The 12,341-nt window shown below is 38.9% G+C and overlaps 1 protein-coding gene and 1 pseudogene across 1 annotated transcript; one reads left to right on the forward strand and one right to left on the reverse strand.

The window, feature by feature from the left end:
• Nucleotides 1-3,528: 3,528 nt before the first annotated feature.
• Nucleotides 3,529-4,468, reverse strand: LOC102373505 (olfactory receptor 1052-like). Its single transcript, XM_025213882.1, is given in 2 exon segments — nt 3,529-3,939; nt 3,941-4,468. Coding segments are annotated over 2 exon segments (939 nt in total).
• A 6,709-nt stretch (nt 4,469-11,177) lies between these two features.
• On the forward strand, nt 11,178-12,089 carry LOC102373753 (annotated as a pseudogene).
• Nucleotides 12,090-12,341: the final 252 nt, after the last annotated feature.

Raw genomic sequence — 12,341 nt, forward strand, 5'->3', positions numbered from 1 at the left:
GCGGGGGAGGGAGGGGGCTACATTCAAGACAAGCCTCCAATAGGTATATTCTATACCTGGAAAATTATAACAAATCTATACATTTTCCATATATAGAATCTTATTATTGGGGATCTTATATTCAGGGTCACCTTTATTATTAAAGTAAGGATGGTACTTTGATTTGTTTCTGGAAAGAGAGAGGGAACAGTGCATGTCTTCTCAAAAGTGTAAACTGTAATACTCCAGCCTACACTCAGTATAATTAGCTCCCCTGCTGCATTCCCTGCCCTCCAGAGGATGTTATCATTCAGTGGCTCTACATGCATACAGTACCTTTGATTCGACGGTTCTAGAACAATAGTATGAACTAGATTTTACCAGAAAAATGATAAGTATTTTCCATTCTTTTTTTTTTTTTTAAAGAAATGACCATTTTTACTGTTCCCCTCCCCCCCAAAAAGTATTCAAGTGGGGGAGGGGGGAGACAGTATTTTTAATTATGAATGATCTTCACCAATTAAAAAAATATTTTATTTGTTTTAAATAATCTATCAAACCACTGCAAAATGCTGATTTAAGTTCAACATTATTTTATTATATTCCTCTTCAATTTTCATTTTTTTTAGGCAAAAAATATAAAATAACACCCAAAGAATGAATGTTTGACTACTTCTTTTCCAAGAAAAAGCTCATTTTTCATCTAAAAAAAAATCTGTAGTTTAACTTTTACAATAGATTGCAACCTCCCTCAGGCGCCCTCTTTAAGCCACCCCAAACCTCATGGGTTAACACCAACACCAAACAGTAACAGAAACAAAACATGACATTTATATCCCTACATATAGCTCCTATAAAGCTCCTTTTATTGTGAAGATCTGAGCCAGTCTGAGCCTTGGTCACCAGGCTCAGGCTTATACAGCTTTTTCTCCTCCCTCTTTGGGTCAGCCAACCTGGCTTGCTGTTATCAAGGCCCAGGTGCTATTAAAAGCCTAGTCAGCAGCGCAGTGTTTTATACTGCCTGCAACCTGGGTCTGGCAGCAGTCCACTTAGCTGTTGTACTTGCATCTGTTGTCCATTGAAGTTGATCTTCCTGCAAGTTGTACTTTCTCTGCCCACATAATGGGGAGTTCTGTAGTTCTTTGCTGATAGCCCACTTTCTGCTACCCTGTTCTTACTGCCCACAACTAACAGGAGAAAGGGTACCCTGTTACAAGAAGGAGACCTGGCTTTTTAACTTTAGTCACCCTGAGGGTTGTTTAAACCTTACATCTATTTACCAATACCATGGTTAATTATAAAGATAAAAAATAAATAAGGTGCGGGAGGGTGCTCCTATTAAAACTAAGTTACCAGGTAGGTAAGAGTCCTATTGATTATAGTTGATCGTTAACCAATGTCTGTCAAATTTAATATGCATAAGGGGCTCCTATAGACATGTGGGGAGCCTGCTGTGATGCACTGGAAATCCAGTACTTCAGAGCAGGCTTTATTATCCAAGTCTGCTGGAGCACAGAAATTTGTGCGCTCCAGCAGCCTTCTGTGTCACGTGTAGTAGTGTCCCTATGCTCCCCTGTGCTGAAAAATGGTGGTGGGACACTTTGAAATAAAACATGTTCAATCAGCTATAGTTCAAAACACCCCACCGCCATTTTTTCAGCATGGGGACATGTGGCAAGGCTGATGCATGTGACGCTTGGGTGCTTTTAGTAAACACAGCTTGTTAATTAAAGCACCCAGCGCCACATCCCAAAGCATTTGTAAAAAAGCCCAAGCTGTCTAACTATTACTGAACAAATGTTCTAATGAATAAGCCACTGGGCAAATGGTCACTAGGGCTGCACGAAATGTCACCGGCGTTTCATTTTGACACTGTTTTGACTCATTTTGAGGTCAAAACAGCAACATCAAAATGAAACAAAGGGTGTCAAAATGGCCTCAAAACTAAATGAGGCTAGTTGAAACATTTCAGAAGTCAAAACGTTTCGACCATAGCGCTGGAGATGGGAAGTCAGTCCACCTGAAATGACTCCCCATCCCTCACGCTAGATCACACTGTTCCATTTTGTTTCATCAAAACAGTAAGGCTGTTTTAATGCTGTTTCAATGTTTCACTATCGGCGGGGGATGGGAAGTCAGCCCAGCTGGGCTGACTTCCCATCCCCCGCCGATCTAGTGAAACATCGAAACAGAGTCAAAACAGCCTTACTGTTTCGATGAAGCAAAATGAAACACCTGTTTCAAATCAAAATTAAATTCGATATGAAACACTGTTCCCTCCAAGCCTTGAAACTCAAGGCGAAATGGAATGGTGCCATTTTGCACAGCCCTAATGGTCACCACTCTGCCTCACCTTTTTTAGAAGTGGGAATAGGTGTTTTGGATTGGAAGATAATGGAGGTACCTAAGACATAGCTTTAGTCAGGTTCCTCACTTTTTGAGAGGGGTAGATAGTCTGACACATCCCTATGCCTTAACATTTCCTATTGGCTATCTCTGAGTGTCTCTGGTATCTTAATCAGCACTGGGAGTCATCTACTGTTCCCTGTTCTCTGAAGAGAGGAGGGTCCATGTGCTTAAACCTGAATTGCTCTTTGATGTCTCTTAAGTCTCTTCTTTGAGCATAAGGGTCCTAAATTCCTTTCATAGAATCATAGAAATGTCAGGTGGAAAGGAGGGACCTCTAGAGGTCATCTAGTCCAACCCCTTGCCTGAGATAGGATCATCCCTATCCAAACTATCCCATATATGTCCTAGTCTATTACTAACCGCTATTTAAATAATGGTAAGTAAGACATAGAATCTCTCTCTCTCTCTTACACACACACACACACACGAACCCCTGTTTGATGTTTTTCAAAGGTGCATTCAAATGTATCACCTGGTATTCTTTAGGCTTTTGATTCTTGATCTTCGGAATACTTATTTTTAATTTGCAATGCTATTTGAGTTACACTGGGTGCATCTACACATTCATTAATGTGGAGTAACCAGAGTTACTGTACAGTAGCACCAGTAAATGCCTTTTTAGTGATGCTGCTACTCAGTAGCCTAACAGTATTGCACAGTAGTGTATTAGCACAGTCTGGGCTGTGATGTGCTACTGCACAGCATTATTAGGCCAATGCGCTCTTCGTGTCACTAAAGGCATTCACCGGCACTACTGTGCAATAACTCCAGTTCCTGTGCATTTATTTAGTACTTGACTATACAAGTACTAAATTAAATATGCCCAATTACTGTTAACAATGAAATGCACTGGAAATAAGTGAAACCCAAATATGTGAAATTCTGACCTCAAAGGGACTTAAAACAGCTACTTAAAGTCAAGCAATTATATAAAAGGATACTAAAGCATCTATTAGACTGTTAGTAACTTGCCAACATCTATACCTTCCCTCACTTTTTCCATATTGTACATATTTCAGTAAACACTAACAAATGTATATATCTCAAGTTCAATACTCATAGCTTTATTTTCCTTACAAATGGTAATTCCTGTCTCCAGTTGCCCTAATCAGTCACACAGCAATATATTATGCTATGCATTTACTGAATAAATATTTTTCTACCAAACACTTTCTTTACTGCACATTTCACATCCTTGTTCCTAAGGCTGTAGATCAAGGGGTTCAACATGGGGATCATCACAGTGTAAAACACTGAAGCCATTTTATCTGTATCCAGTGAGTAACTGGAACTGGGATGGAAATACATGAAAAGAATTGTGCCATGAAATATAATGACAGCTGTCAAGTGGGAGGCACAGGTGGAGAAGGCTTTGTGCCTGCCCTCCTTAGAGTGTATTCTCAGCACAGCAGTGATGATGAGAATGTATGAAACAATTATGATGAGGAATGTGCTTATTTCAAAAAAAGTGCCAAAAATGAAAACCAACATCACATTCATATAGATATTACTGCAGGAGAGATTTAGGAGAGGAGTGAGATCACAGAAAAAAATGATTGATGATATTAGAACCACAGAAAGACAATCTCAGCAAACTGCATGTGTGTATCAGTGAATTCACAAAGCCCCAGAGATATGATCCCACAACAAGCATTACACAAACCTTCTTAGTCATAGTGACAGTGTAGAGCAGTGGGTTAGAGATGGCCATGTAGCGATCGTATGCCATCGCAGCCAAGAGGAACATCTCAGTGGTAGCAAAAACAGCAAAGAATCCATATTGTGTGATGCATCCACTATAGGAAATGTCTTTCCTCTCTGCAATGAAATTGGCCAGCATGTTGGGAGTAATGGTTGAAGAATAGCAGGCATCCAGGAAGGACAAGTTGCTGAGAAAGAAGTACATAGGAGTGTGCAGTTGTGGGTCAGTCTTTATTATTATTATAATTCCAAGATTCCCCAGAAGGGTGATAAAATAGACTAGTAAAAAGGTAATAAAGAGTGGGAGCTGCAACTCTGGATGATTTGTTAATCCAATGAGGATAAACCTTTTTACTGAAGTGTGATTTTCCTCAGCCATTGGTTTAGCTTGTTAATTGCTGGGATAAAAAAAAAAAAAAGCAAAAAAAAAGTAATGAACAGAATCAATATGGTTAAAAAGATACTTACAAGGACATAATTTTTTTTTTTTTTTTACTTTCCTCTCTTTGTTGATAGCACATCTCATTTTTCCTTCACTATTGGTTTCCTTCTTGCATAAAGCCAATTATATTTCTGTCCTCTTTCCTTTTTAGTTTTCCACATGCAGTTCAGACATTGACCTTTTTTCTGCAGGCAGAGCAGAAGAAAGGCCCATTGTAGCCCAAGATGCTGTGCCTATCACAATTCCAAAGCACTATTTTCCAAATTGAATTAGCAGCTTTTAGTGTATCTACTATTAGGGATTGTTTCACATTGTGATAACTGGAAAGGGGCCTGAGTTTCAGGAAGTGAAATTAACCAGGTATTTTAAATGAACTCATTGAAATTAACTAGATCTTTGAAATTAATCAGATCTTTGAAATTAACTTCTTTTGAAGTATTTCAGGATTTTTGCCTATAATTGGAGGAATTCAGACCTGATGAAGAATGCTTTGCATTCCTAAGTATGTCTAACTTTATCCAAACCATGCATTTGGTCTCCGATAAAATATGTCACCCACAAAATCCATGTGTCTTAAGGAATTCAAACTCATGACTTAAGGTATAGACAGGCATAACAATTGTATTGCTACCAAAGGATATCAAAACAGGTTGCTATAATGTAATTGTTATGTCTGCATGGGACTCGAAATAAAAGGACATGTTTACTTCTGAGTAGACTAATTAAGTCCACAGTAAATGTCTCAGTATCTACAGGTGCAGGACTGTTAGGCTGGAATAAACTAATAAACTCTGCAGCAGGATAGTACTTGTGAAAACAAGTACTATCCTGATGCAGAGTTGTTTTACTCCATGGCATCACACAATGATGCTGACACAGCTGGCTGGGGCATGAGGGTACTTCAGTTTAGGGGCTGCCTGCCAGCTAACCTCTCACTGAAAGACCCGCATACCCCAACCAGCCCCTCTGCAGTTGTGCCTGCCAGCTGAGAGTGCTTCCACCCAGCTGCTGTCCTGGGTGCGCAATCAAACGGTGCACCCAGGATCAATAAGCTCCAGTGCAATAAGCAATGGAATTTATTTCTTCACATTAACTACACATATAGATTCACCCAAAGTGTAGGAAAACTGCTCCTGCTTTACTCAAGTTTCATTCTGCAACCCAGATAGGTCAATTCAGCTAACTTACACCACTACAGGCTCATGCAGACATAACTTTTAGATCACAGCAGCTGCTGCATGCCTTCAACCAGCAGCTTCCCTTTCTCTTTTAAAATGGATAACATTTATCTTTGTCCATGTATGTTTGGCCATATCTGCAGTTTCATAAAACTTATCACGAAAACAGTGATTCTCAGTCAAGGTGCTGTGGCACTCTGGGGTGTCCTGAAATCCTTTCAAGAGTGCTGCAGAGTACCCCACAATGTTAGCAGATTTCAGTGTGCAAACATGATTCACAAGATAAAACCAGAGTTTTGAAATAGGAATTCATAATGTTAAAATCATTCTGACATGTTGTGATCTTTCCGAGTTCTTTGCCACAGAAAAAAATATTCTAATATTTTTCTGAAGTCAAAAAACTTAGTAAAAACTAGGAGTTGTCATTTTCCAAGGGATACCTTGAATCTAAAAAGGCTGAGAACCACCACATTTATAGTTGTATAGTAGCCTATACATCATGTTTTAACTGTTAGTGACCCTAGGGCAAGAAGGTTGGAGAGGATGGTTGACCCATGGTAGCCTCAACAGCTCTGTGGAAACACTGTCTTAAAGTCACTGAAGTTCCTTAGTCACTGGCAGATTGGATACGAGATCAGTGTTACAACTAGATGATTCTAAAGCATAAATCAATCAATCAAGAACTAATATAGGAAAGTAAGACTGTATTTTAATGTATGTTTGAAGCATCATCAGAACATTGCATACATCTCAGCCTTCAGAATAAAGATGTAAAAGAATTAATTTTTTTTTTCCATAGGATCACATATGTTACTATTATACATGCTGAGTAATGCGTTCATCTTTGAACAGTCATTTATAGGTTATTCAGAAGTACTCCCAGATAGAGAGAAACTACTTAATAGGATAGTCACATGCCAAAGGACTGCATCTACCAAACATTAATGCTTGTGGCACAATCTAGTCATCCTCATTACCATTATTTTTACTATTGTTACTACCATTTTTACTGTTATCATTCTTACATAGCACCAAGGAGCTCTAATCATGGACCAAGTGCCAGGTGCACTACAGATACAGAACAAAGAAATTGTCTGCTTTAAGGAGCTGAAAGTCTAAATATAACACAAGATAACATTGGATATACATCAGCAGACAGTGACATTGTAGTTTTCACTAGTAGTGCCCAGAATACCAGCAGTTAAAAAATAAATTACAATTTTTTTTTTTCATACAACGTATCATGGAACATAATACACACTTTGTTTTTGAAAGGTAGAGTGAAGAAAAAAAAAAGATTTTTCCAGAATTAAGGATGCTTAGAGCAGGGGCAGACCTAATCTTTGGTTGACTCATACTCTCTTTCCTACTTAACTAAATCTGAAAACCCTGCCTGCTGATGAATATCTGTCTCCATGGGTCAATCTATGATTCTGAAAAGAGCTGAGGAGCTTCCAGGGCTGCAGAACAGGCAAAGGAGGAGCAATTAGCAGAAAGCAAAATTGCCCTTAAAAAGGTTATCTTAATTAGTAGAACATCAAGACAAGAAGTAGAGATGATTGTTAACCCATGTGGAGTAAAGAACAATGGACCATTAAGGCAACTGAGTCCCTCAGCTTCCTGAATAGTAATATCAAAGCTACTACACTGTGGAGCAGAAGTCAAAACAGGGTACTTCTATCCTAGGCAAAAACTCATCTTCCCCTATTTACATATATACATACCCCTATTTTGGGGAGCTGTTTGAGAGGAAATAGGTATGTGTTGTATGAAAGTACATATGGTATTCTGGTAAAATATATCCCATTTAACCAGTCTTACATGGTCATTGAAAGTAATATGATTCATCACACCTCAGATCTTAGAATTACTTTCTTCTTACCTTAACCAGAATAATCGTTTATATTCCTTCTTTCATAATAAGAGGAAATAAACAAATACAGATCTTTTAGACCACAAGCACACATGATGGAAATATGCATGTCACCATTGGGATGCACAGGGTAAGAGCCCAGGATTAAATATTTCAATTTGAGGAAAAATATAGCAATTTATTACATTATTTAACCTAGTTTGTCTGCATTAGAAATTGGGGGGGAGGGAAATTACTGGATTTATTTGTTGCTTTTGATGTTAGCTAAGAATGCAGCTTTCTTGAACTCATATCATTTTGGTGAGATACACTTATTAGAGAAAAGTTTTCAAGTAGAAAGCTCCCGGGGTTCAAAGTAGTACTTCTAGCTCTCTGGGCATTTTCAAAAATATAGAAAGGGTTAGGTATAAAAATACACAGAGAGGAAGAGGCTATAAGAAATGGCATTTTCTTTACTATAAAAAGAACATGCAACAAAATTCCATTTCACAATTACTTCAAAAAATAAAGTTTGAAATCATGAGGCTTGTGACAAAATCGGGCTATCATTCCTAGAACAGATTTAATAGAATTATTAAACCGTAGATCTGGAAGGAACCTCTGGAGGTCATCTGCTCCAACCCCCTGTTCATACCTAGTGCATTCAAACCACTCTGTGGAAGAAAGGAAGAAATTCTCCAACTGAATGTTAAGAGTCCCTCCTTGTAAGATGAAGCAATAGTACCATGTAAATGGTCTGATAGACAGAGGTTTGTATAGGGTTTATATCTGATATTTAGGGCAGACCGCCTGAAGATATCAATACATCCCTATTCCCAGACTTGCACCAATTAAGCAATTTTAAATTAATGCTTTGGGTACAGAATAATTGCACTCGGGTGAATTCTCCCAGGAGAGAAAGAAATCATGCTGACACTTGCAGTTGTTATGTTTATTTCCTAGTGATCTAGACATCTTTTTTTTTTTCCATAAAGGCCTGGCTGATTTGATTCCAACCATAAGTACCAAATCTAGGGCAGGAGTATCAAACATTCAGAGTTGTGCGCTGCATAAGGGTCTCTGAGAATGTCTGAGTTATAAACAGCTACCTGAACATTCAGGTTGACCTTACAGAATAGCAGACTGTGATATTAGCTACCTTGTTGCACTGGCTAGAAAACCTGGTGTGCTTAGCCCAGGTTCAGCTGGACCCTTGACTTTTTTGCTGCTATTAATGTGACATGAAATTCAATGAAGAGGAGAGATGTAGACATGGGCAGATTCAGGATTTCGCAAAGGAGGATGCAGGAACAGCCATGCCTGTTGCAGGGGTGGCTGCACCTCCCTTTCCAACCTCCTCCCCCACAATAAGTAGGGACACACCACACCAGTCTCTGGGGACTTTTTTAAAGACCTCAAAGTATGTAAGAATCCCCTCTTCCTGTCAGTGCTTAGGGGCACATCCCCTCTCCTCCCTGCCAGCTGCTCCTGCTTTCCCTGCTGTTCCAGGGCCAGGGAAGCTACAAAGAAACTCCTGCCTGCTCCATTTGGGCCTTGCAGGCAAGGGAAAGGGTGACTGCTGTAGCAGCTGAGATGGATTGAGGGTGGATTTCCACACCCTTCCCAGTCCCCTGAGAGTAGGCACCAACCAGGGGAACCAAACACCTGCCCCCATCACCTCTCCTACTGTCACTGTTCCTAACTGAAACCACCCCTACACAACCCAACTGGAGGAGACAAGTGAAGCACTGAAGCTTTCCCCTCCTCTGCCTGCCTAGATTTGCAGAAAGCAGCAGAAGCTGATGGGGAGGCAAGGGGATGTGCCTCTGAGCATGGAAGGGAAGGAGTGCCTTGAGGCTTTTCTAAAGGCCCCAGAGGCTCCTTGACTAGATCCAGTTGGAAAGACCGGGTTGTGGGGGGCAGCTTTGACAGTGGTTGCAGTGGATGTAGATGATCCAAGACTCTAGCACCAAGAAAAGATATGATAAATATAGCAAAGTGAGGTATTACTGTAGTAATTGAGACAATTTGGTAATGGACCAAGCAGGGAAGTGATCTATGGGCAAAGCAGACTGATTTCCCTAGGGTATATGTGCAATGGTTGTAGTAATCACAGCTGGGTCTTTATGGAAAAAGCTGTCTAGATCACTAGGCAGTAGACGTAATGACTTCAAGTGCCAGCATCATTTCTTTCTCTTATTAAAAAATAATCACGAGTGCAATGCACCTAAATTGGGAGACTTAATTACTTAATTGGTGGAAGTCTGGGATGAGGGATTTGGTGAAATCTTTGGTAGCTTTCCTTGAAGATCCATATAAGCCATGCACAAACAAATATACATCAGCCCATTTACATTGTGCCATTTTTTCATGTTACAAATGTGGATCCTTTGGTATTGCACAGAAAATTGTTCCTTTCTCCAACAGGTGTCATGGCACTAGATGTGAATGAGACATAGCCAGGGAATTCTAATTCCATTTTGTGATGGCCTTAAAAAATTCAGTCTTTATTATCATTTTGCCCTGAAATGAAGCCAGATTTTTTTTAATCTAGTTGTGAAATGGAATTGTAGTGATTGTCATAGTCAAAATATAACATTTTATCCTTCCTATCAATCTCTCTCACTCTCTTTCCATCTTCCCCACCTCTCTTCCAGGTTTTGGAAATTTCCAAAAAGGTAGAAAGTGTACCCTGAATCTCAGAATCTTTCTCATTGAAAACAAGCCTGTTATCAATGTATCTCATCAAAATCATGTGGACTCAGTAAAAAGGCATTTTCCACCAGCTCCAAAAAGAAAATCATCAAATAAATTGCTTGTTGATTATGTTTCACTCATGAATCATATGGACAAAACTGGGTTAAATAAAGAGATAAATAACTATATTTTTTCTCAATAAGAGAAAACTGGGATTAATATATTTAATCGCAGTTTCTTGCATATTCACCTCAGTGGTGTCATGGCAATTTACCTCATGTAGGGATATGGCAAAAACATCTTCATTTGTTTCTTTTCTTTAAGGAGAAGGGAGTACAAAAGATGATTCTTGTCCATAGATAAGAGGTTTGGTTTCTTTTGTTTTTTTGGGTTTTTTTAAGTCTGAAGAGGTATACATCATGTTTCTTCTACTAATAATGTAAGACTAGTAAAATGGGGCATGGGATAATTTTTGTAACTTCTGGTACTGTAGATACTAAGCTATCTAACTTTCATATCCATATATTAGGTATATTAATATGCCTACACTGATAACTATTATATCATTGTCCATATATTGATCTATATCCACTGTCATTACACATTATATATATATATATATATATTTTTTTTTTTTTAATTCCTTGGTGGAGACATTTTTTATTTTTTTTTAGTCTTTGCAAAGCACCTGGCCTCTGGTCCATGCCTGGAACTCCTATGTACTATTCCAATACTAATTCTAACACTATATTGACAGTGATGAGGATGACCAGATATGTTATCAGCTAATGAGTCTATGGGAGAGTTATAATTCAATGAATTGTACAAAACTAGGCATTCTTGTGGACATGGTTAACTGTGTCAATTCTGATTCTGATTTTTATTTTCCTATTCTAATGGCAGTTAACAACTTAAGACAATGGCTGGAGACAGTAACACTTCAGTGAAAATGTTTATCCTCATTAGATTAACGCATCATCCAGAGTTGCAGTTCCCACTCTTTGTGTTTTTACTAGTCTTATCTTATTACTCTAATGGGAAATCTTGAAATGATAATGGTTATAAGGGGTGACCCCCCAACTCCACACTCCCATGTACTTCTTCCTCAGAAACTTGTCTTTCTTGGATGCCTGCTATTCTTCAACCATTGCTCCCAACATGGTGGTTAATTTCTTGGCAGAGAGGAAAGATATTTCCTATAGTGGATGCATCACACAATATGGATTCTCTGTTGTTTTTGCTATGACTGAGATATTCCTCTTGGCTGTGATGGCATATGAGCGCCACATGGCCATCTGTAACCCACTGCTCTACACAGCCATTATGACCAAGAATGTTTGTGTGATGCTTTTAGCGGGGTCATACTTCTAGGGCTTTGTGAGTTCACTGATGCATACATGTAATTTGTTGAGATTGTCCTTCTGTAGCTCTAATATCAATAATTTTTCTGTGATCTCACCCCCCCTCTTAAAACTCTCCTGCAGTGACATCTATATAAATATGATGCTGGTTTTCACCTCTGGCACTCTTAATGAAGTGAGCACAGTCCTTGTCATAATTGTCTCATCATTATAGCTGTGCTGAGGATCCACTCTAAGAAGGGCAGACACAAGACCTTCTCCACCTGTGCCTCCTACTTAACAGCAGTTGTCATATTCCATGGGACAATTCTCTTTATGTATTTCCACCCCAGTTCCAGTTACTCACAGATAAAATGGCCTCAGTGTTTTACACAGTGATCATTCCTGTACTGAACCCTTTGATCTACAACCTCAGGAACAAGGATGTGAAATGTGCTGGAGACTGGATTTCCCATTCTTACAGAAAATAAAGCTATGTGTCTTGAATTCAGGGAGCATAATTTTTTATTAAGTATATTCCATGTGATATTAACAATGGAAAATCATAGGTATTTGCCATATTTCTAAAGCCCTTATAGAATAGCTCACAGCTATTCAACATATATATGAGTCTAACTTTATATAAATAGTTTAAGTGTCTTTGTGGATATCCCTTCAGAAAGCAGAACTTTAAATATTCCCAGCAGATCTCATTATCACTAGCAGTGACCAAAAGTGCAAAT

The sequence above is a fragment of the Alligator sinensis genome, unplaced genomic scaffold (genome assembly GCF_000455745.1).
Source record: "Alligator sinensis unplaced genomic scaffold, ASM45574v1 scaffold1_1, whole genome shotgun sequence".
NCBI lineage: Eukaryota > Metazoa > Chordata > Crocodylia > Alligatoridae > Alligator > Alligator sinensis.